At 39.0% G+C, this 26,055-nt stretch overlaps 3 protein-coding genes across 3 annotated transcripts in view; 1 reads left to right on the forward strand and 2 right to left on the reverse strand.

Moving 5' to 3' along the window:
• LOC127416458 (chromatin-remodeling ATPase INO80-like) overlaps positions 1–1,748 on the forward strand; it is a 71,613-nt gene extending 69,865 nt beyond the window's left edge. The window contains exon 37 of the mRNA XM_051655838.1: positions 22–1,748. Within this exon, the coding sequence (XP_051511798.1) occupies positions 22–224 (203 nt within the window). The 3' untranslated portion in view covers positions 225–1,748. The remainder of the gene's footprint in view (positions 1–21) is intronic.
• On the reverse strand, positions 1,561–3,449 carry LOC127416475 (glutathione-specific gamma-glutamylcyclotransferase 1-like). The gene is made up of 3 exons (XM_051655865.1): positions 2,825–3,449; positions 2,683–2,718; positions 1,561–2,415 (listed from the first exon to the last, which is right to left on the reverse strand). Exons 1-3 carry the CDS (start codon positions 2,993–2,995, stop codon positions 2,032–2,034), a joined length of 591 nt encoding a protein of 196 aa, XP_051511825.1. The 5' UTR covers positions 2,996–3,449; the 3' UTR covers positions 1,561–2,031.
• A 5,791-nt stretch (positions 3,450–9,240) lies between these two features.
• Positions 9,241–21,831, reverse strand: LOC127416463 (delta-like protein 4). The gene is made up of 11 exons (XM_051655846.1): positions 21,389–21,831; positions 20,979–21,239; positions 20,588–20,645; positions 19,688–19,951; positions 18,464–18,524; positions 17,945–18,075; positions 17,553–17,722; positions 12,041–12,260; positions 11,169–11,889; positions 10,589–10,697; positions 9,241–10,183 (listed from the first exon to the last, which is right to left on the reverse strand). The coding sequence occupies exons 1-11, from the start codon at positions 21,440–21,442 to the stop codon at positions 10,178–10,180; spliced, it is 2,055 nt and encodes a 684-aa protein (XP_051511806.1). The 5' UTR covers positions 21,443–21,831; the 3' UTR covers positions 9,241–10,177.
• Positions 21,832–26,055: the final 4,224 nt, after the last annotated feature.

The following is a 26,055-nucleotide window of genomic DNA, read 5'->3' on the forward strand; positions in this document are numbered from 1 at the left end:
GTGTAACCAATCCTCTTCCAGGTATTCCAGCAACTGGCTCCTTACAACCTACTCTCATTCATTCTTCAACCACACCTGCCTTTGTTCCAGCTGTCAACCCTTCCCCCCAGGCTAAAAGAAGCGCTATGACCACCAACTCACAGACATTAGCACATGGCAGTTCAGAAAGCCATCATAACCCTACTAAGAGAGGCAAAGGACCAAGCAACAACAGTGGCCGGTAGCAGACTGTGTAGAGTTTTTTTTTTATTGTATCATGGCCAGTACATTTTCAATCCCAGGGTGACAGTTTTCATATACATTATGTCAATCCGCTATCGAACCATAAGCCCTTTTGTCACTGTGAAACCCAACCTAATCTCAAAATGCAGATTGTATCCATTCTGGTGACATGTCCTTAAATCAAAGGTTGGGATTTCTATCCATTTGAATTCAAAACAAGTCATTTTCCCCCACTTATTTGATTGTTTTCAAAATGAATTTGAGCCATTATAAAGGTGACTGAAGAGTGTAGTTACAATGACATCTTTTCTTTGTCTTCTGATGACCAAGTAACCAAAGGGTGGCAGGGCTAAATGAGGGATCCATGAGATTCTGTTCTTCATTAATGGTTGGATATATTTTTCTTGCATTCATCATGTTTGGCATCATTATGAGCAGAGATTGAGTTTAAATGGAAAGATGTGGGGGGGTGTTGATGATAATCAAACACAGTCTTGAACAAAGTCTTTACCTTGAACATACTGTATATGAACAGATAAGACAGCTTTTGTAAGACTGCTCATATTTTTGTAGAATGGACTTGGACATTATTGTAATATCAGTTTGAACAATTTGAATACCGAATGGCCTTCTCTTTCTATGTTTATTTGCTGCAAATTCAAAGATTTTGGCTTAAATACTAATATATTTTCTCTTGGGAAGAGTAAAAGAAATCAACGTGTTTTGTAGTAAATGCAATGAAACGTAAGTGGTGAGTGCTGCTCCAAAAACACATCACTACTCCGATTGAGTCCGATGTGACTTAAAATACTTGGATGTGAACTGTATCATAGCTTAAGTTAAAACTTGGTAATTTATGATTTGTGCTAGTTGTATATTCTGTTGAAGCCGTTTTGTTTTTAAATAACATAAAACATTCATACTTTTGTTGCATCTGTGATATATGGCTGTTTTTTTTTTTTTCTCAGAAAAGGCAATTTCTGATTTATTTTGTCTTTAAGTGTGATAATAGATGTTTCACGTATGTAAATACCAAAGGGTGTTGTCCCTTTCAAAGTTCTCCATTTTCCCAAACTGCTGGTCTATTTTTATAAGTCTGTGTGAATGAGAAGAAACCCAAATGGTCCCTTTACTGATTTGGACTAAAAAAAAAAAAAAAATATATATATTTCAAAGTTTCTTTGTGGAATACTGTGATTTAAAAATGTGTAAATTTGACATTGACAATCAGCTAATGAAGCACTAGGATGGGATTAACTTTGATACAGCCTAATAATGGCAGACTAGATTTACACCGATTTCAACCTTGTTTCTTAGAAAACAACACCGAATCAGACAGATCCTTAAAAGGTTTTAATGTGCAAAAGGAGAAAATTTTAATGGCTTAACAGCATACTTTAGTGCAAATAAAATTGACAAGTGTACTGACACACTAATGAGGTTTCGTGGCCACAAAAAAAAAAAAAAAAAAAAACTTTGGCAATACATTACCACAAGCATGCATTTGTACAGTTGTACTACAGTATCATATACTTGGGGTTAAGACCACAAAACAATGAAAATTGACAGTATGCAAGATGCCACGCTACATGATTGAAACAAAACAGCTTAAGACCATGTTTCCTTTCTACAGTGACTACCTTAGTACAGTCAAATTTAATAGCATAGGTTTAGTGTGAATAGCATATCTGAACACAGCCACTAAAATCACAATCACACCAAAATTAACTTTTGATAGGACCTTTATGGTGTCTGGACTAGGTGTTGATAGCCTCAGTGCCATAGTTAAAGCGTTACAGATGATACAGGTTACTGGGCTGCTAATATGGGTCTAATGATGGCTAGGGCAGCTGCCTCGATGGAGAACAGGTGAGGGTCATCCACATCAGGGCAGCTCACTCTCATGAACTCGGCCAGGCGAAGCAAGTACTCTATGTTGTAGCCTGACTTTCCCTTGCACACAGCAATCTGAGTGGCGATTTCCTCTGTGCTGGCTGGCCCCAGGTAAATAGGGTTGTCAGAAGTGGCGATGTAAACCAAAGCCTGGACAGGTGACTGGTTCGTGCCCTGTGGGAAGAACTCAACAGCCTGGGTGGCATAGCCACCTCTCACCGCCTCCCTCACATTCAGATACTTCAGACACTCATCTATCTGAGAGCCAGTAACCTCGAATGCAACACCCCAGGTGCACGCCTGTGGACAAGAAATTGAGGTTAGTCACATATAGTGAAGTTAACAAGTGTACACAAGTTATCTGATGATCATAAAAACTGTTTAAGTTTGGCCAAAGTATAGCCCATTCATAGAGTTGGGGGCCCTTTAGACAAAACGCGTTCTTGCGCTAAAATAAAAATAGGCTAGACGTGGCACAACAAACAGAACGCATGTGTCTCGAGACACGGCAAAACGAGTTCCTTGTGAACGCCCCCCCCCCCAAAATAAGTGGGAAGTTACACTTACGTCATCCTCCTCGATGAGCGTCACCACTCTTCCGGGCTGACATGGAAAAAACCCAAAAAGATGAATGAGTACCATGCGGAACTTATCGCTAAAAGCATGTACTTATAAAAAATAAAATAAAGTTTTATATTCAAACACTCACCGTTTCATCATCTCCACGATGGAAATTATCCCCGTGCCAAAAGCGTCTCTTGTACCCCTTAATATAACCGACCTTGCTCCTCTTGTACTTGAAGTCTGGCTTCCAAACCAACGAGCCGTACCCGAAGATCCACAGGCTGGATTTCACAGCAATGATGTCTTGAGGCTTCATCTTTACAGGATGGTATGAGGACAGAGAGGGTAGTAGTGGATGGCTTTAATGTTGTAACAGCTAAATGAATGAAACGAGAGGCTAACTGGCTAGCGTTAGCTTCCTCCTGTCAAGTAGGAGAGGTATTGGTTGGCTCACGGCTATACCGCGGAGGGTATCAGAGCCCAACTGCTTGGCAGTTGTGATGGTAAAGTCCCGCAAAGCGTTTTTCTGTGCCTGTTGCATGCCTATGCCGTGCAGTTACCGCCGCATTGCATTAAAACTCCATGTTGGGCTCTCTCGGTCTGAATAAAACACTAATAGCAGCTGAAAGCTCTTGTTTACCAACAAACCTTCACCCAGCCAAATACACGACGCTTTAACCCCAGAGGAAGTGTATTTAACTGATTTATGGTGATTTCGATCGCCCTTAACCGCCGTACTGTACCTTCTACTTCGGCGAATGATGAAATGAGGGCTGCTTTGAGGCAGGCTATAAGCGCGTGCATCAATGGGCGTATCTGACCTTGCGCAAAATATTAACCAATCAGAGTGTAGATATGGCGGGGCGTCTTGTCTTCTAGCCAATCAATTTACCTTGCTGCGTCCATATATGTGCATAACTATCTGTTTGGCTCATAACCTAGGAAAAGGCGTGCGTAGCGAGCTGTCAGTCACACAATACTCAGAAGCTCATTTGTCAACTGATCACTAAATATCTCTGTTGGCTGATGCAACTCGAAACAAACGTTTCAAACACAAGTACAGTACAATACGTACTGAAACTGTTGCATCATTTCAGGCATTCTGCTACTTGAATCCGAAACACCAATGAATATAAAGAAAACTGATATAGAGATACAGATATAGAGGTAGATTTAGACTTAGTAAGCAACTCAAATTAGGGCCCCCTGAAAACAACAGAAGATGCCATTGCAAAGGATAACTATGTTTTCTTACCAATCACCTTGTGTTTCTTGTTAAATATTAATGAACGTTTCCTTGTCACCAGAAACTTCAACATCCTTCAAACACCAGCATTCATTTTTATCCTATAATGACTGCTGAGGCAGATTAGTTTCTTCCTATAAAGATAAGAGTCTTTTAAGCTATATCATCGGCTTGAATTTTAGATCTCCTTTGTCTATAATCTCCATCTATGGTGGTATGACATATTTAAAAGCATTCACAGTTATTTATTATTGGAGAGCAGAAATTAATTGTTCAGAATATTTTCATAACTTTATAAACTTTCTACAAACCCTGTGAAGTCCAATTGATTACTTGATGGAAACACATGGCCCCAATGAGAGTCTCATGCTCACTTTATTTACAAATTATGATAAAGTTATGGTCATCACTGTCACAGTCATTTATAATCATGATATATTATCATGCAACATTTTGTGCCTGGAAAGTACTTTGAGTGCATATATTTGTCCTTTGAGTTTCGTCATCTTCTAAAAACAAATATTTATTTATTAACCTGTTTTCTGTCTGAATGATTCAAATGCTGATTGCGTTAATGTTTTGTGTAATAAAGTAGAGTCATTCTTTGGTATCTGATGAGCCTGAGGATTGGAACATGACAACATCGCCAAACTATTAACGAAAAAGGTACATTGATAATAGAACAGAATCATGATGTCAATAACTCTGAAGATCCTTTGTCGGCCCTCCTAGGGACTTACGTCTGGTTGATAATTGAGTTTTATCAGCCAGTTCCTAAGTCATGAGACTAGTCATCATTACACTACTTTGCACACCCCATATTATGTATATCTGTATGGCTCACTTAATTTTCACTCGACAATGTGTATGTGGGAGTTGCCTGATTTCAACAGAAAGGAATGGCTGGAATGTAGTGTAATCTTATTTCCAACACCCTTTACAAGGTATATGAAATAAATGATTGAAATATTGCATGTGAAAGTGATGATAAGAAAAAGTTATGTTTGAATTTCAAGTTGAAGTCTTTGTCATGTCTGTTTTGCTGTCCATTTTCTTGATTCAATTGAATCCCCAACCCCCACCCAATTTTGTCCAACTTTGGTTGATAAGCAAAACACCACTCTGCCCCCCCTCCCAATTTCCTTGTGTTATAGCAGAGGTTCTTCTTTGGTTAAAATAGGATTATCTATAAATAGAGGTATTAGCTGGCATCATAAGATACAAGCACATGTAAGCTCCTTAAAAGTCTGCATGATGCACAAGCCTTTCTCTGCCTATAGCTCAGGCAGATGGGTGAGCTCCATTGACCAGACCTTTCACGGGACAGCCTGTTTACTTTCTCCAGCACAGTAACCTTTAGGCACAAACATGCTAGGTCCCCACACTGACCTTATGAATGACAAATGTAGAATGGAAAGAGGGTCATGTGAAGTGTTTTTATGTTTGTAGCTGTTGCTACTCATTTTTATGATATATTTTTAGCTGTTGCTGAAATAATTTCTCAGCATGATTGATTGAATTTTTTTCTTAATCACAGTGATTTCACTGTCAATGACACATTCAACAAAACCAGTTTATTTAAAAAATGAATGAAACAATTGAATGTACTGGTTTCACTGGCTGGCATTCAGGTTTGGCACTCTCTGGTAGTAAGCAGTTGAACTAGTTTCTGCTAGTCAAAAACATACAGCTGTCAGAGGTAAAAAACAAAACTATGTCCTATGGGGTATGTGTCTGCCTTAGGGTGGTGACCTAGGGATCTGCACCCAAAGTAAATAGACCCAGAAAATCATGAAAACACATTCCCATTCCACATGGTCTCCACATATAGTGCACTTAATTTTTTTCCCTGCCATACATGATGAAATGCAGAGAACCTTTCAGACATCTTGTTGTATTTTTTAATCATATAGATTTTTGCCACTAACTGAAAGCATGCATGTGTGTGTTTGTGTAAAAAAATAGTTCCACACATGAGAAATTATTAACTTCCATAAGATAAGAGTATGTTTAAAGAGAATTACAAATACTGGACTATTCTATGTGCTTAATGGCTAGAAAGATTTTTGATATTTAATGAAATACAGTACAACTGCAGTACAAGGGAAATGTGATCATCAACAGATTTTTAAATAAGTTTCAGCATGTCTTGAATGGAGGGCTGAATTACTCAAAATTAAATAATGAAATAAGTATTTAAATAAATAATTAAATATTAATGTTGTCAGTCCATTAAAATATTGAGCTACAATTAAATTTTTCATTGTTATTAGCAGATTTTCACATTTAGTACCCTCTTAGAAAAGAAAACAATTTGTAACAATAATATTTTATTAGCATGTTCCAAAGTATTCCACAACATAAAGACAAAAATGCACTTATATAGCACCAATCCAAGTAACATTAAATGTTTTCCAAAGAATAAGTGGGAGGTTGATTACTTAAAAGAACTCGAATATGTTGAGCACTCCTTGCTATAGGCAATAAATCTAATTCTCATCCTCCACAATATACAGTAAACTATAGCTATCCACTTTGCTACAGCAATCGTGAAGTTGCATTCACATGATTCGCACCATTTTGAACTCCACATGAACAGCACTAGCAGAGAATGTCTTGCTTTGCTTTGAGCGCTGGCACTGCTCACGTTAATGATACTTCATCCAAACTGTCCAACAAGACGGAAGCGCAACATGGCACCAGAGAAACGCTGATGCTTCACACCAACGAGTCATGTGAATGCAGCTTTTCACAGGTTCCATCTGTGTTTGTACAAAAAATATATGATTTATGAATATGGAAAATATGATTTCTCCATTACTTGCGTTAACGCGCTAATAAAGACAGTGGGTGTCACCTTTCCAAGTAGGACATCCTCCTCCATCTCTTCTCTCACAAAATCAACATCATGTCTTGCATTTTACAGTCAAACATACTGCTCAATGCTGTTAAGAATGCCAATGTTACTGTCATGTACAGCATTTATTTCGGCCAACATTTCCCTTAAATGTATCTAGATAGATTAAAATTAAGTCATTGCCAACGTTTTAATTGGCAACTTCATCTATAAGTTAACAAGCTCAGCCATTGTTGCAGTATGAAACAAAACACCTAAATTCACTGATCAGAAAGTAAAAAAAACAAAAACAAACACTCACTGGCAGTGATGTGCCGATAACCATAAACCTGAAAATGAAAATACACGAAGCTCATGCTTAATTGAAAAATCAACCCTAAGATAATGCTAAAATGAAAATGTACGTAAACTAGTGCTAACATAAAATATAAGGGACATTTATTGATTTATCTAGTGATTTAATTATTAATTTTTTATAGTTTATATAATTATATTTTTAATGACATAAATATTTATTTAATTTCGAGTAATTTGGCCCTCCATAGTCCTGAGACACAAACCGCATGAGCAATTTACTGACATCTAGTGTTGGTAAAGGAAAAATGCAGATGGGGGCCTTTGGGTTTGTTGACTCATAGTGGCTGTCCTTTGAATATGATGTGTTTTATGTTATAAATATCAGTATTGCATGTAAAGACCCTTCCAAGAGTGTATGTGCAATTTCAAGTTCAGAGAAAATTCATTTGTGATGACCTATTTTACTCTTTTCACTGCATGGTGCTGACCGTGTCAAAATCAAATGAATGTTTATCATCCTTCTATTAAGGATGTTTTCACATTCCACGGCACAGACTGCAAAACACACACTTGCAATGAAATTAATGTTCTTGATTTGATGCCCCCTATAGATTGTTATGAGCTTGTTTCCTGAAAGTTTGGGGATCCGCACAAATACAGAAAAAAAAACGAAATGCGTGAGAAAAGCGTTTGGCCAGTGCCGGCATGTTCTGCATTTTTTAATCAGACAGGAAGCAGGAAATGATGTCACTGGGTCACAAACAGGATGCAGTGATTATAACACAATGAGAATGCCTGGCCATGCGATTTAGACCCAGAGGCCAAAGATCAGAGCGCGCGCACACACACGCTCACAGTTGCAGCGGGTGGGGTTTGGGTAACAGGTTGCTGCTAGCAGAAGACTAATTGCTATGATAACATGTGTTTAACACTCCGGGCCACTGACGGAAATTCTTTTGTAACTTTGCGAAATGTGTTTTTTTTTTCTTCCTAAACATCCTTTTGACCCAAGCACAGATGCGGAGACAAGGATACTTAAATGACACAGATTAACAGAATGTGTATGATGGAGTGTGTTTGCACGGCCCAGGTTTGTTGATTACTGTAGCTGTTAAGTGCTACTTTTTGATTTGAACCTCCTGGGAAACAATTTCTGCTGTAGTACTTCAGTCACTAAAGAATGCATCTCCTGCATGGATCTCTGGTGCCTTGCATGGGGTCTCTTAATGTTGAATTTGGCCAGAATGGTGAATTATTTGTGAAGGGCTGAATCTCAGAGCTTGTCATTTGTTTGATGTAGAGTCTAGTCTAAACATCTAACCCAAATTGGCCACTCAGGATTCCTCAATATCACCTGCTCAAATTCCCAGTCACCCTCCAACAAGGCTTACAGATGGCCCCTTGCTCACCAAGACCTACAGTAGGTGATCCTGAACAACCCATTAGGGCACATACACCAGATTGCTCTAGCAGTCCAATAACATCCTTGATTAATTGAATCAGTTTTGATTAAGAGCCTTGCTTTTTTCTATTCTCTCCATGTTTGGAGAGCATAATACCAGTGGGATCTACCACTGAAACCCATCTGTGTGCACGAAGGCCATGTGCACAGTTCGTGCTAATTCTTTTGTTGGGGTTGAGATGTCTCCTTTAGCCCTAAAGGCAAGGCTGAGACCCTTGGAGCTAGAACCCGTTTGTGTCTGTAGATAAGAGTGTTTGCTGTATGGGTACTCTGCCGAGCAGCGCCATGAGCATGGTGAGAGGGGCGGCATATGCCGCTGTTTTTATGGCAGGGCAAGGTTGCACCCTGGGGCATCTGTTTCAGTTTTCTGAGGAGGGGCCGTTCCTCTGTCATTTGCGCTCTTCGTCTGTCTTTGTTTCAGAATTTCCAGCTCAAGGGGCCTGTATCCAAGGCAACGGACTTAAATTTCAAGCCAATTTACAACTGGGGAAGGAGGGGGTGGTGGGTTTTTTTTTTTTTCAGGATTGAGAGAAAATAGTTCATGGAGATGTAAAAAAGCAATTGCTTGGTTGATGTTTATGCCACATTTTTACCCTACGCGAGAGGGAAAAGTAAACAATGAATAAATGAGAACATCTCCAGCCACTATTACAAGTGTAAATGTTAGTGGAATATCCTCCGAGTAACAACAAAAATAGCTTGAAGACATGAACTTTTTTTATTCTTCAGATGTTTGGTTTCTTATAAATATGCATTATATACAAAATAATAGTATAAAACAAAAGCAGTGTGTCATTATTAAATTAACTCTGGAAATAATCACTTAAAAAAAAAATGTTCTCTCAAAACTAATTATAGGCAGTCAGTGGTGAGCAGTCTGTTTTATTTGTTTTTGTCCTTTTCTTGTCCTCATGGGCCATGTTGCATAAAATAAGTCAATTTAACTTCATGGATCAAGCTGGCAGTTCTGTTGGTTATTTGTCCTCCACATTCGTCCATTTAGATAAGATTTTCCATTTCCTTGGTCTCAAACAATCAAGACCACGGGCACAAACATAGCACTATTTAATTCTTTTAAGGCTTTTTCGTGAATTTCAGCTGCTTTACAATCTTATTGTAGAGACGAGAGCAAAAGTCCTTTTGAAGTGATTGATGTTAGCAGTTTTTCTTAGACAATCATAACATGATTCGTGTGGGTAAGCTCTGATTTGTGCTCCCCTCCTCATTCTTGCATAGCTGGCAATGCTGGTTGAAGGTTTGGAAGTCCCTGGCACCTTCCATTCATAACTTGGTGGACAATGTGTCATGATTACTGTGAGAGGATCTTTTGCAATTTGACTTTCTTGCAATGCAGAAGTCCCTTTTCATTTCAGCCCATGGGGGAAAACATACCGTCGCAGAAGAGTTCAGAAATCATCCAGTACTGTACACGTTTGTACAAACACTTCAACAAAACTAAACTATTGCATTCAGTGAGCAGGACTCCGCTCTCTCCAGTTTCTCAAGTTTCTCAGTGCAGCAGTGGACATTGATATAAAATCTCCAGTCTCTAAGTATTTTTGTAAACAATCCAGAAAACAATTTTTGCTTTGATTGTGTTTTTTCCCTCCTCCCTTAATATACATCTGCCTGTAATTTATACCTGTGGAAAGAGCAAAAAATAAATAGGAGGCTTAGATTAAGAATGAAGCACCAATAAGAACAGCAGGAATTCACAAACATGTCATTTGTCATCACCAAAATTACAATTTAATTGAAATCTAATGAACCCTTCATTTTGTGAATTTTACAGCATGCAATAGCCACAAACTATTGTAGCATTGTGTTTATTATTCCAATGTAAATTACATTTGAAATGTTACTTAAGCACAAGTTTAACAATGGCCCTTATGGCCCAAATGCCACATTTATCACTTTCTCATTAAGCCAGCCTCTGTTCAGTAGGCTTCATTAGTAGACAATGACAGAATGATAAACAATGAACATGGCTAGCAGAATCCTGTTTGAAACATGCAGACATGTTAAGAAATTAAATGATCCTCCTTACCTCAGTTGCTATGACACATTCACTCCTCTCCTCTGCTATTACAAACACAGACTGGTACATGGAGTCCCTTGGGGAACATATCGTTGATATCCTACACTCTGGCTTTTCCCTGTACACACAAATCACGCTTCATGTTAACACAAAGTAAAAGCACATGGGGCAGCTATTTATTGTGCAGAGATGGGGGTGAGCGCGTACAAGGGGCTCATTTTTATAGCTTTTCATTCTTTTGCTCGGTTTACAGAGGCTGATGCAAGTTGTTGTGCAGCCCAAAATCAATAAATATATTTTAACATTGCAAAAAAGCATTCTTGCTGTCAATGCCTTTGGGTCCGTGTGTTAAATCGGTTATGGGTGTGGAAATGTGCGGTTGCAGATATTTAGGCTTTAATTCTCTTGGCTAGTATTGACATTCATATTACTGTCATCAAGAGAGTGCTAGGTGCAAAGATTAAAATACTGGGATCCTAATGGAGCCAAGCTAATGGACCATGACCTCAGCATAACAAAATAAATTCAAACTATCCAAACACCTCCATCAATCACACTGACATAAATGGAAGCAAAATCCATTTCTTACCTGTACATTCTACTCAACTGTATTGTGTCTTCTAAACACTTTTCATATTTAAGACTTTTGTCCTCTTGAGATACAATGTCCTTGAACTCTTTTGATGAATTGTAGTCCAAGTGGCAGTTTTTGTGTATGTAATTTGATTTCTCAGGTGCACAGTCCACCTCTAAGCAGACCTGCTTATTAGTGTTCTTCAGCTGGGAGGTGGGGATCAAGTTGTCTCTTTGTGATTCTGACATGTTGTTCATTGCCTCGCCTCGAGTCCTTTCTCCAGATTGCTGCCAGTAAATGTGCCGCAGGGCAATGACCACCATGCAGAGGAGAACCACGAGAGCCACCAAACCCACAGCCAGAGAAATCGCAGCCCACTGGAAGCGGTCTTCAGTTCCTCCTGTAATCACAGGAGCGGTGACTGCACAGAATTCACAGTGGGGTCCGGTAAAGCCACTGGGGCAGAAGCAGGCAGGTGGATTTCCGGGGATGCCAACACAAGAGCCCCCGTTGAGGCAGGGTCTGGATGAGCAAGCATTAGAGGGCCGGTCGCAATTGTGGCCTTCGTAGCCTGGAGCACAGGAGCAGACGTAGTAGTTGATGCGGTCGTAGCATGTGCCACCATTAGCGCAGGGGTTGGTTGCGCAGTCGTTGATGTTGATCTCGCAGCGCTGGCCTGTGTAGCCCGCTCGACAGCTGCACATGCGAACGCCCCCCAGGACCACACACAAGCCACCTACAGATCGGTGACACAGGTGTCAGTGACTTGCACATACTGTATCTAGATTTGGAACTCAAAATCCACATTTCACACCCATGACATAATGTAAATCAACTTCAAAATACCAGACCAGCCGATGAAATTGAGAATACTGTATGTTGCATACCATTGGCACATGGAAGAGTCGTGCATTTGTCCACTCTTCTCTCACAGTTAAGACCAGTGTAGCCTCTAGGGCAGTCACATGCATAGCTGCGCCCGTTGTCCTTCTCGTGGCATGTGCCATCGTGAAAGCATGGGGAGTCTGTGCAGGTGAGTAGACTGTGTTCACAGTGAGTTCCCTCGAAACCACGCAGACAGGTGCACATGTAACCTTTATCAAGATCCTATTGGGTGAAAAAGCAAGCAGACACATTTAAAGATAGGTTTCTGGACCTATTGTGCATTATGCATTGTTCAGTGTTGTTTGCAAACCTTACAAATCAAAGGATGCTGATGTTAACAATTAGGCTTTGCAAAAGGATGCAATGGTCCATTGTTATTTACTGAATAAGTCTGGGGGTTTTACACACACACTAATTTAATTGTGTTGCTTAGTGCTTATAAGTTGAACCGATAGCAGAGGCCTTCTAACATAAATCACATTTAATAGAGGACTGTTGAGTTGTATCATATTACAGGGCTCCATACCAAAAAAAACTTGGGAGCCAAGTGAAACATTAAAAGGAGCCTAATAGCAGTTTTTAGTCACCAAAATTTAGTCACAGAATTGCGAGATTTAGATTGCTGTTCAGAAACAAGACAAAGCCAAAGAAAAAGACGGCTGATAACCCATTAATTGGAGGTTTAATAAACGGGGGATATTAGTTAAAATAAGATTCCCTTTTGTCTCAAATTTTCACACCCCTTTCATAATTTATACAAATAAGAGAGGATTTGTTAAGTACTGCTTTTCAGAATCTATATTACAGATAATTACAAAGTATAGTATGCATATAGTAGTGTGTTATCTTCTTGAGCACCAAATGAATGTTTGCACCTTGTGTAATAGTTGTATACAAGTCCCTCAATTGTCCCAAGTGTCAAAAGCCTGATCTTATAAAACGTAAATTGTTTTACAATATTGCCTTCATCTACAGGTGCATCTCAATAAATTAGAATGTCGTGGAAATGTTCATTTATTTCAGTAATTCAACTCAAATTGTGAAACTCGTGTATTAAATAAATTCAATGCACACAGACTGAAGTAGTTTAAGTCTTTGGTTCTTTTAATTGTGATGATTTTGGCTCACATTTAACAAAAACCCACCAATTCACCATCTCAAAAAATTAGAATATGGTGACATGCCAATCAGCTAATCAACTCAAAACACCTGCAAAGGTTTCCTGAGCCTTCAAAATGGTCTCTCAGTTTGGTTCACTAGGCTACACAATCATGGGGAAGACTGCTGATCTGACAGTTGTCCAGAAGACAATCATTGACACCCTTCACAAGGAGGGTAAGCCACAAACATTCATTGCCAAAGAAGCTGGCTGTTCACAGAGTGCTGTATCCAAGCATGTTAACAGAAAGTTGAGTGGAAGGAAATAGTGTGGCAGAAAAAGATGCACAACCGAGAGAATCGCAGCCTTATGAGGATTGTCAAGCAAAATCAATTCAAGAATTTGGGTGAACTTCACAAGGAATGGACTGAGGCTGGGGTCAAGGCATCAAGAGCAAGGAATTTGGCTACAGTTGTCGTATTCCTCTTGTTAAGCCACTCCTGAACCACAGACAACGTCAGAGGTGTCTTACCTGGGCTAAGGAGAAGAACTGGACTGTGGCCCAGTGGTCCAAAGTCCTCTTTTCAGATGAGAGCAAGTTTTGTATTTCATTTGGAAACCAAGGTCCTAGAATCTGGAGGAAGGATGGAGAAGCTCATAGCCCAAGTTGCTTGAAGTCCAGTGTTAAGTTTCCACAGTCTGTGATGATTTGGGGTGCAATGTCATCTGCTGGTGTTGGTCCATTGTGTTTTTTGAAAACCAAAGTCACTGCACCCGTTTACCAAGAAATTTTGGAGCACTTCATGCTTCCTTCTGCTGACCAGCTTTTTAAAGATGCTGATTTCATTTTCCAGCAGGATTTGGCACCTGCCCACACTGCCAAAAGCACCAAAAGTTGGTTAAATGACCATGGTGTTGGTGTGCTTGACTGGCCAGCAAACTCAGACCTGAACCCCATAGAGAATCTATGGGGTATTTCAAGAGGAAAATGAGAAACAAGAGACCAAAAAATGCAGATGAGCTGAAGGCCACTGTCAAAGAAACCTGGGCTTCCATACCACCTCAGCAGTGCCACAAACTGATCACCTCCATGCCACGCCGAATTGAGGCAGTGATTAAAGCAAAAGGAGCCCCTACCAAGTATTGAGTACATATACAGTAAATGAACATACTTTCCAGAAGGCCAACAATTCACTAAAAAACATTTTTTTATTGGTCTTATGTATTCTAATTTTTTGAGATAGTGAATTGGTGGGTTTTTGTTAAATGTGAGCCAAAATCACCACAATTAAAAGAACCAAAGACTTAAACTACTTCAGTCTGTGTGCATTGAATTTATTTAATACACGAGTTTCACAATTTGAGTTGAATTATTGAAATAAATGAACTTTTCCATGACATTCTAATTTATTGAGATGCACCTGTATATTTACTGTTACCGGATGGCCCACAAGGCCACCGATTCGTGATACAATAGTGCAAATTGAATGAAATCCCAGATGCAGTTTATTGTGCTACTCCAATCCCAATCAATTACCAGAAGAAAAAGAGGTGGTGCACAATACGGGACTTTTTATTAAAAAAAAAAAAAAGTCCAAAATACACACAGGACTCTTATTTTGAAATGTCCGCGCTCCCAGTTGTGAGCTCACTGATGGCTGATTCGCAGAAAGTGAATCTGATTCTAACTAACCTGAGCTCCCGAGTTCGGGTGATTCATGAGAAAGACCCTGTTCAAAAAAAAAAGTCATGTTCATGACTCTCTCGCGCTGGGTTTGTTGCATGCGGTGCAGCATGCACTTCAGAAACAGAACGGGTGAAGAGCACGTGAGACACACTAGCCTAGTTTCCATCCATTTTTCACGGCATTTTGTTATCGACAAAGTGAAAATGCGTAAATTTCTCTTAGAAACTTTCTTCTGCCCGATTCCATTCAAATGGCCTTTTATCGATACAAATGGTGTGCGTGATGTCATGCCTAAAAAATAAGTTGCGATAAACCAAAACTTATGCAAAAGAAATCTGCCCTAAAGCAGTTTCCATACAGAAATGAGTTTCACTAATTGTGTACCTTTCACCTCCCAGATGTCCCTAATGTTTTTTCCTCCGAAGTTTTAGTAAAATGGGGAGAGTATTGAGACAATTTATTGAAATTAGACAGCTTACAGTCATTTTAATTTCACAAATAAATGCAATCAGAAGATGAGTGGGGGAAACTTTCGGTCTTAGTATAAGGACCATCCATCGATGTGTATATGCAGTGTGCACAGCTACTAAAGAAATTGATGCGGTGTAATATCAGGATTTACATATTATACATTCCTGATATTCAATAGGCCATTTTGAACAATCTAAAGAATTACCATCACAACTGCATTATGTCCTGCATCTTTAAACGACCAACTAATTTTTACATTTACATTTTCTGAAGCAGCTCAGCAAATGCGATCAGAGGTAAAGAGGGATAGATTTAAAATATTTAAAAACGTTCAAAAGCTAGTTTTCTGAAAGTAAACTCAGCATTGGACAAATAGTTCTGATAGTTTAGTCTCAAAAAAAAAAAAAAAAAACAAAACAAAAAAAAATACGTGTAGAACATTCTGATAATGCCGTTCAGCCGACTTCTCATCTACAGAACAGGGTAAGGCTAACTTAAGTTTGTGTAAAGAAAGGCATATATAGGTCTAAAAATATTTTAGTTTGCTAATTTAATGCTTTATTCATTTGGTAGGTTAATTTAATACAGGGAATCTTACCGGCATTTTTAAAAAAGCAAAACAATTTTATAGAATTGGGCTATGTTAGTGTTCCAAAAAAGCACACCGATTCTTTTCTCCTAGTATTGTGTATATATTTATTAATTTAAAACATCTTTGTGCACAGAATTTGTGTATTATGGGCCAATTCCAAGACTGCCATCTATCATTTTGAATGGTGTGGAAAAGCAACTTTAGTAACTAAACGGATGGCTACCGCGATTAATCACAAACAGTGGCCATTCATTTGTTCTCAGTGCACTTGTCGATGTGCATGAGAGATATGTGTTGGCGCTCCTGGAAGAGTCATGTTTGCAGCATCGGATCTATATGCCGTTAAGATCAATCCATAAATCACATACAATAAATTGGCTTTCAAGTAAGTATACCTTGTCATCATGACTGACACAGGCTAACGATCGGAGTAAATTTGATCATGTGACACTACATTTTGAAGTAATGCCAATTTGACAGTGTTTCAAAACCAGTTTGTGACATTTGAAGTCTTGACACATAATTTATGCGCCAGAGTTAAACGGAAAAATATGTCGACACTTGTGAAATTTTCCCTATAATTGGCATTTCCATCAGCTTTGATGTGCCAAAACTCTTTAAAATCCTTGGATGTAAACGTAGTTACTCGTGCACGCTCTAAAGATGTATTCAATAACTCAAGATGATCTGACGAAACCGCATATGAATGCGCACAACCCGACTGTCGCTAATGGCAACTAGATTTTAAATTGTCGCAATCAATTATTTTTGGTTGCATTTGTGACCATTTTAGTTGCTGACTGGAGCCCTGTATTAGAGATTTCAATTCATATAAAATACTATAAAATGACAATCATGAAGTCCATTGTGAAGGGGTAACTTTTTGCTTCAAATTCATATGCATTACCGTACAACAGCTTTAAACCAACTTTATGCAAGTGGCTCTATATGGTTAAATTATATGGGTTAGTTCACCTAAAAATAAAAATGTCATTATTTACTAACCTTAGTTACTAACATTTAACAAGGAGAAATTGAAGAATGTTAACACTGCCGTTTTTTTCTATTCGATGAAAGTCAATTGGGACGGAGACTGTTTTGTATTGCTTTGTGTTCCATGGAAGTCAGTAAATGAGCCGGTTTACATGCACACCAATACGCTGACTACTCGCCAAAATCAGCCTAATTAAAAAAATCCGACAAAGAAAACTGTTAACATGAGATTTGAAATAATCACGTTATTCTCTACTTTTGACGTAAAACGTGAAGAGGCATGAGCACAACACTTGCATACATTGGATAAGCTGGTAAGAGTGCCGGTTAAAGCATTTACATGCAAAAATGTTCCCGTGTTGATCGGTTTATTCTTACACCATTTATGACCTTACACCGATAAAATAAAGCCGTTTAATACGTTTACATGACCACACATGTTGCCAGCTTAAGCATAATCGATGTAAGAACATGCATGTAAACGCACTTGATGACAATTTTTATTTTAGGGTGAACTATGCCTTTGATAATGAAATTCATACTTCCAAATGGACATTTCAGTCTGCATTCTTTAGTGGACAGTAGGATGAAGTTTTTTTTTAGCAGGTATTTTTCCCTGATGTGTCGCTATATTATACTTTTAATACATGTAAAAACAAAAGTATGACTCACTGTGCAAAGACCTCCATTCTTGCATGGGCTGCTGTCACACTCTCGCACCTCAAACTCGCAGTTGACCCCAGTGTAACCTGGCCGACAGGTACATGTGTAACTACCCTGACCAGTGTTCATACATGTGGCTCCGTTCACGCATGGCTTGTGGTGAGTGCAAAAATTCAAATCTGTTAGAAAACCAAGAGAACACTGGGTGAACAAGTCAGTATTAAATGTCATGTCAGATTTTCTTTCATCATCACTATTTCATGTATGTTTTTCCAGGTTAATGTCAGACTAGGAATGACAAACAATGCTGCAATATCCCATTAATACTAATGAGTCCTATGGCACTAATGTTAATGAAGAGTAAGCCATTCAGTCATCTGTTTAAGATCACTAAGTCTTACCTTGGTCACAGAACAGTCCACCCCAGCCCTCTTTACAGTGGCACTGCCATGGCTGTTGGCAGGTACCATGTTTGCAGGCAGGGTATTTTTTACATTCTGTGCAAAGTTTACCCTGCCAGCCTTCCCTGCACCTGCAATACACAAATATGCCAACCCTATCAGTAACACTTTAAATATAATAATCCATTATGGAGGACAAAGAATCTTTTTAACCCCCACTCAAACTAGATATTTATGGTCAACTGCCATTTCTAAAAACTGGTTCAATTAAAAAAGCTGTATAACAACCTGGTGTGTTGCATTTCAGTGTTAATCGTCTAAATAGGTCAAATTACACCAGGGCAAATTCATATTACTATATAGTGTGCGTGTGTGTACAGATGCACAGATCATGAGGAATAGGAGCTGATCTGAGCTCATGTAGATTGGTAGTCTAAGAGGAACGGCTGTTGTCCGAGTGTAATGGGGATATTGTACTGTTCCACACTTTACACCGATTTCCCCAGCTTGTATACTTACACACACTCGCCAGGCTTGGAGCAATTGCCATTTGCCTCACTGCACCCTTCCAGGCAGATCGCTGCATGAAAAACAGAAAACTTGTGTTGGTAAAGGTCAATGGATTGGCTTAGTGTAGATTACAGTTGTGTTGCTTTATTGGTCTCATTGATCAAAAGTTTGAAAAATGTGAGTAGTGAGCATAAAAGGTAACTGAAGTGTGACCCACTTATGTTCATGAAGCTTTGTTTTAGCCAAGTGAATAACAGAAATGGTAGGAACTGGAATAATAGAAATAGCTATCTATTTAAGAGATGAGGCAATTTTGCAAGCTTGACTAAACGAGCATCCATTTAAGGGTTTGCTTTGCTGCTTTAACTCTTGTGAACTACTTGGATCCCGTTTTCAATAGTGTATTGTCCTTAACCAAATAATGCTCTCATCACAAGCAATTGTACAGAACATGTCCAATGAGGACACTGCAATTCAAACCGGTTAATTTACTGGTGCTTGTGTTGAGCTGTGTGTATGACTTTGATTTTGAGCGGGTACCCAACCAGCACTGAACTGCTGGTTAGACCGCAGCAGATGCTCTATCCCAATAACGGACAGCTGCCCCCATTGTTGTTTGTAGTCTGTGCGAACCATATTTGCAGCTGCTACACTGGAGCGCAACAATAGGGACTACAATTTCATGGCGCGTGGCGGATAATGGCACGATTAACCGGCGCGTGCTTGCCGTGACACTCGTGTGGGATTAAATTACCAAACACGCATGCTTAGAGTACACACACACACACAGTCAGCGCCCTGATCAACAGTGTGAATTCAGAGAACTGCAACAAAACAAAAGCAGAAAATACTACGAACAGGATTTAAATGAATAGGCTATGGTCACACGGTCGACAAGCATTATTTTTCCTTTACCTGACCTATAACCACTGCACAACATCAGTGCGCCGTTTTTATTTACCCTTTGTCATTACGATTAAGCTGTTAAAGACTCAAAGCAACAATCTTGAATTGTTGATTTTGAATAAATACGACAGACATCAATAGCACAACTTAAGGTTCACTGACTGCGTCGCTAAATTTCTACATCTCTCAGAGATGCTTTAAACAGCTTCGTCCGATTTAGTGAAGAGAGATTTTCCGAACTAGCGGGATGAACAAGAGACAGGCTCGCGCCAATGCAAAACCCTCAGTCTTCAAGAGTCCAATGGATTGTGATCTCTGATTGCTTACGTTCTTCGCAGTACTCCCCCTTCCAGCCAGGGAGACAGGATAACTGCCCATCTGGGTTGCAGGTGTAGTGGCCAAAACGGTCGTCCCTGGGCGTGCATTTTTTGGAACAACTGTCGCCGTAGTAATTTTCATTGCAGATGAACCGGTAAGAATACCTTAGCTCCGTCTGCTTCCCGCTTTGAACATCCCGAGACCATTCAGCCCCTACTTCCAACTTTCTTTGGGTGGCAAAAAAGCTTATCTGCAATTCAGGGTTGTTTGTGTCTGTGAAGAAACAGGAGATTGTGATTAGGTCATTATAGAAGTATTAGTTATATTGTTTTTTTGTTGTAGATGCTTCAGTTCTTAAGCTTTAATAAAATAGATTTAGCAAGTGATGACAATGGATTTTCAGTCTTTCATATCTTCAAGAGCAATATATAAACCAACTTTAACTTCTGGAAAACAGACACATTTGGAATAAAATCTGTTGAAATGTCCCCTTTTTAGTTAAGCCAAATATTCCCATGGTATTATCCCATTCTAAAGGGTGGGACAGACAAAGGTGTAAAATACAGGAAAATGCAGTCGGATGGTTTTGGCAAGCATTGAGTTCTCACCAAAGCCCACAGCGCTTTCCCACGGCAAAAATAAACCAAAGGAAGTTCAATTGTGTTGGAGCATGAGAATGCAAAAGGTGTTTGAAGCAAAAGGAAAATGCATTACAGTTTGCAATTTTTCAAATGAATAGGTTTTCTTTGGGGTTGGTAGTTGCGTGGCATGATTTATTTAAAAAGCTGTAAAGGCAGAAATGCATAAGTTTAAAAAAAAAATAAATAAAAAAAAATAAATAAATAAAAATAGTATGAGGTATACAATATCGTAGTGTCACCCTCTAGTGGCTAAAATCGAACCGCTTACCTACAGGTGAATCCGCGTAAGGCGAGTACCAGGCCTCAATAATCAATGAAAATGATCCCTAATGGGAAAGAGAATTATATTATAATTATACAATCTAAAAGGACAACTATTAAATAAACTATAAACGAATGTATATAATTACAAATACTTGCATGCTAAAAGTGTACAACCTAGGCAGCAGAAATAAAGCAATAACAGTTCAAACAGGTTCATAATAGTGCTTGCTCACTTGGTTAACAATGTTAAGTGGTTCAGATGTGTTACTCTACACATGTTGACACTGCCTGCATAAACTGTTGCTATCCCAAATACAATACTATAAAACTAATCAACACTGCGTAATGCGTTCCGTTTCAGGTCATACTACCAACAGGGGTATATTTGATCTTACCGGCCATCCAAAGTTGAACGGCAGTCGAATTGGTGTGCTGAATGAGCCACTTCCAAATATACTGAACGAGTTTGTCCCCAGCACTGGCGTGATTTCACTTCCAAAGATACAGTCATCTGGAGATACGACCACCTGGTAGTTTTTAAGGCAAACTCGGAAGAAAGTCCTGCAGTCAGGCTTGCACGAATTGCCATTTGCAAGCAACCCTTTGAAATTTTTGAATTCTTGGAGGTCGAGTTCGAAAACACCAGATCCAAATATCTGAAGGGAAAAGTGACACGCATTACAACATTACATTGCAAATACTGGCTTAGCTATGAAAGTGCTCTCGACATGAGCCTGATACTTGAGTAACAATTGAGAAGAACGTGCCCTGATGACTTTCTACAGGACCGACTATGGATGTTTACCTGCGTCAAAACGGTCGTGAAAAATGCGATGAGAAAGGTGAGCCAAGCTGCCATGCTTTCCGATTCTCCTGGGCAGCCGAGTCACCCACGATTATATTCCCCGAAAGAGCCTATTCCAATGCAAAGGTTGCAAAAAAAATAAATAAAATGAAGAGTTAAAAAGGTATATCCCGACGCGCGTCCGCGCTGCGCGTCACCTCAAAGTGCAGAAGCACCTCAAATTTCCAGGTTATCCAAAAGGTGGTGGTTAAGCTGAAAAATCAGCATCCAGTCTTATTCCTCTTCGTCTCATGATATCCACGGAGCATGTTTAGTATTCCACAGTGAGCACGTCGGTGTGTTTAGTGTCTGTGGTAATGTATTATTTTGGTTCTAAACTTTGTGCGTCAGCATTGTGCTGTTGGGTGTCCTCGCGCCTCTCTTGTAATTCGTGAATGAAGACTTGTTTCTTGCGTCCCGCAGTATTTATACTGGCTTTGTGTCCGCGCTGCTCATTATATTAACTGTCTATCACTAAACGCCGCCCACTTTATATACTCAGCCCCCCTCTTTCGACAACAATGATATCCACATTTAATACCCACCTCTACGCTGATGATGACCAATTGAGCGCTGGTGATTATTAACAAGTCCGGCATCTGTTGACATATTTAAAGCTAGCATAATTAAAAATTATTTCACACCGTGCAATTTTCTGATATCTAAAACAGAGAAAACTTCATACAATGTGCAGCCTATTACTTCTTGTTTATCCCCGTTCCAGTCAATTGCGCGGGTAATTATATTACATCATTGAACGCGTGTACGGTCAGCGTGGGGTCATATGACCTAAAGTTCTTACTTAATACATCTTCGTGTTTCTAACTAGGATGAAAGCGCTTCATTAAATTGACCCAAAATGTAAGCATAATGGGTTTCCTGAAAGCACTTTAATTTAATTACAATATGAAATAGCCTAGCTAATAAAATAATTGAAATAATAAAAATTCGTTCTCACTTTTTATGCACAATATTTTTAACGTTTTTTTTCTCAAAGTCACCAATGCTCGTCTAAATGAGCTCTAATTAAACAATAAGCTAATTAATACTATTTCCTCGTTTAATTTGCTACATACGCCGCACGCGCTGTGCTTTCAGTCTAAATACACTGTGCCATTATTGTTGTGTCGCGTGCCCCTCGTTAGAAGCAAGTTTTGGGCTCTTAGCTTTTATAAGGGCCTCTGGCTGCGATGGAGTGAGATAACAATTAAGCTGTATGATAATGAGGGTTTTATTTAAACCGATAACCGCACTAAAACTCGTCTCAGAAATCTTCTCTTAACAAGAAATAGCTATGCGAATGTTGTAAAGGAGCTGCATCACTGGATTCAGTCAGTTTTACCATTTACATTATGCAAGTGCCACGGTGTTTACTGTAGCTGTTATAATTCAATAATTTTGGTCGTAATTGTGATAATTTATAAAGGATTGTGCAAAGCATATGAAATTTAAAAAACAATGCAAATAACAGATACAGTTACCCAAAACGAAGGCTCTTTCTCCTCTTGCCAGTGGCAATTTGGTTTGGATATTTTGCCAGTGTCTACAGGCGTTTTGATTTTTGATCGGTTCTTCCATTGGACTGTCATATCGCAAGAGAATTTTCTGTTTAATATCATCTGCTGTTACACTGAGCTCGTGCAATATGGAATTAATGTGGAATTTTCAATAATTATTACAACCCGTGTTTTCATTTGCCAGTGCAGAACGAGCCGACATGAGCTACTGGAAGGCAATGCCTGATACATGCACAGGTGGCGAAAGTGCATGAAAGAGGGGTTAATTGCTTTGTGGTTAGCGGTGACATTTGAGCTCTTTTCGACAAGGCATTATAGTTTCTCTATCTGGACAGATTTAGGAATGAACCAAGCGGACCTTTTGAATAACATAAGCTCAAAAAACACTTTTCTATATGGTGTCATAAAGCAAGTTGCATATATACAGCAGTTCAAAATGTTAATGCAATATATAAAACTGCACAACTATAAATAGAGCCTAGTGCAGTATATCTTTGATTCAAACACAGGCCATACAACCAGATGTAGTTTGTGCCCTTGAGGTCTAAAGCTGGGGAAGGGTGAATCAGCTCAGCTGCTGAATAGTTCTGAAATCGCACTTGATATGTACATGAAATGTTTAAATTTCTTTTATTTTATCTTACGGTAATGCTTGCTCTCATAGCCAGACATACATTTTTCATAAATTATTTCCAGATCCCTTTTTATTAAAAGCAGTTATACCATCCCATAACACACAAGGCTGTGTCTCGTTTCGAGGGCTGCATGCTAGGTAGGACGCGTCCTTTGAAGGCTGCAGTATACCGTGTGTCCTCCTTTGAACAAATCTCGTTTAAACGAGACGGCCTTCGTAGGGCAAACGGAAACGAAACGTAACCTGGTTGCTATGACAGCACGCCACTCTTTAACAAGCGCGAGCACATTGAGTGAGAAGGGAACAAAGGCCCTCTGGAAGGGAATGCACGAGGTACATTTTAGGAGAGTTATAATAATGTAGAGAGAAAAGAAAATAGATTTTAATTTACTTTATTTTAATTATATATTAATATAATTATACATATTATATACTCTGCACCCATCTACTGAGGTACTTCAACTTGGGAATTAACATTCTTTGCGTTTGAACATCATATTTACGGGCAAATTGGCGTTATTTTTTTTAGACATTTCCGTTGAAGCAAAGAATTGTGGGTTGTGAGTGCCCACGAAGGATACACCTCATGCATCCTCCGAATTCCCGTGAAAAGGGTCGCATTCAAAGGCTGCATTCGAAATGTCCTACTCGCTTTTCTGAAACGAGACAGCCTCGATGTCGTATGTGACCGACAAATGCGACCTGCGGAGGACGCAGCCTTCCAAACGAGACACAGCCGATCATGCCTAGATTCAGGGCCAATCTTTTATGCAGCACACATACACTGCTACTCTAATGAATGAGCGCTTTCTCAGCCCTTGAAGCGTTCAGTGTGGCCACTGGAGTGTGAGTTGTTGGCAATTCTAAGCATTCACGAATTTAAACTGTCAGACATGCTGTAATTTATATGCATATGCCGGCTTGTTTTAAAACGTGTAAGAATATAATGAGTATGAATATTAAGTTGCCCATTTTTTAGAGTCATTACGGTAGTTATTCTGATTCTCTGCACAGAAAGGCTAAAGAGGCTGCAAACGGGCATAAAAACTAATTAATCAACAAATAAACATGCAAATACAAATCTGAGTATAACTGATGTAACGTGAGTCATGACAATCAGACGGTGTGTGGAGCAATAGAGACTGTTTGAGGGATCATGAGCACTACTAGCTTCTCCCCCTTCAACATGAGCGCTCTTGGTGTCAATCAAACAAGCGCGCTCTCAATATCTCGTCAGTCACTCATCTCAGCGCTATTCCCAATTTAATTGAGGATCCCAGTTTAAATTAGACTGATGTTGTTCGCAATGCCACTAATAACAGATATAACTTTTTAACCTTAAATAACGGACCATGTCTTCATGCATTTGCTTAATAATTAGTGATTTTTACTGCAACAAAACGGCAAAGACAGTAAACAAATCATAAATACGAATGATTCCTCACAGGAGCAGTTTTTGAGCTAGTATTGACAACTTTCTTATTTTTAAATGTATCTCTGCTGTGTGTGATGCCCACATGGTTTTTACTGGTTGCCAGTAGGCCAAGTCATCATGACCTTTGATACTGACAACAGAACTATTCATAACTGTTTTCAATACAAATAAATGTTAGCAATTCACAATTAATGTAATTTTACTGTGTGAGGCATAAACATAACTGCAGAATATAACTTGCAAACGTGTGGCTAATGGCACTGTAAAAAAACAAAACAAACAACAGTATCGGCCGATCTTAGTTAAAAAAAAAAAAAAAAAATCAGTGATCGTATCGGCCTCAAATTTCCTGATCAGTGCACCACTACTTCTAATCTTAAGTGCTTTTTTGAAAACATTCAGCTTTTTATTTCCTTGATCAATAATGCAGCCAGATGTCCAATTGTGTGTTCTGGAAATGACAGAGGAATAAATGTAGCAAAAGTAAACAGTTATGTGTAAAGTTTATATAACAATAATGAACAAAACTAAAATCAGCCTACATATTTTTTACAAAACAGATTTTTTTTCCTCATAATTACGCTCCACTTTTCATGTTTAATTGCTTAGTGTTTTTTTATTCAGCATTTATCAAGGGTCTTTTTATGGAAATTCTCATGGAGGTTGACAGTTTATTTGATTGTTTATTGGCCATTATCTGTTTCAAATCTCTCATACCTTTCTGGTCTGCTGAGACAGCATATTTGCTCCTTTTTGGGAAAAAGTACACTTTTTTACTTTTTTACACTCAAGTTAATTTCTGATGGAAAAAAAATGCACTTACACTGGGCAAGGTTCCTGTCGCTTCATTACTGGTTTTAATTCAATAAGTGTTAATAACTACGTAATTTACTGAGACATTTTTGAATGGGACTTTTAGGTCACCAGAACTTTACAGCTGTGCTGTGTCTTGAGTCCAGCAAGACAGCAGCAGCAAATGCTCCAAACAAACACTTTCTTCACTCCAAACAGTGAAAAAGAATAGTTACGTTATGCGATGCCT

This window comes from Myxocyprinus asiaticus, chromosome 25 (assembly GCF_019703515.2).
Source record: "Myxocyprinus asiaticus isolate MX2 ecotype Aquarium Trade chromosome 25, UBuf_Myxa_2, whole genome shotgun sequence".
NCBI lineage: Eukaryota > Metazoa > Chordata > Actinopteri > Cypriniformes > Catostomidae > Myxocyprinus > Myxocyprinus asiaticus.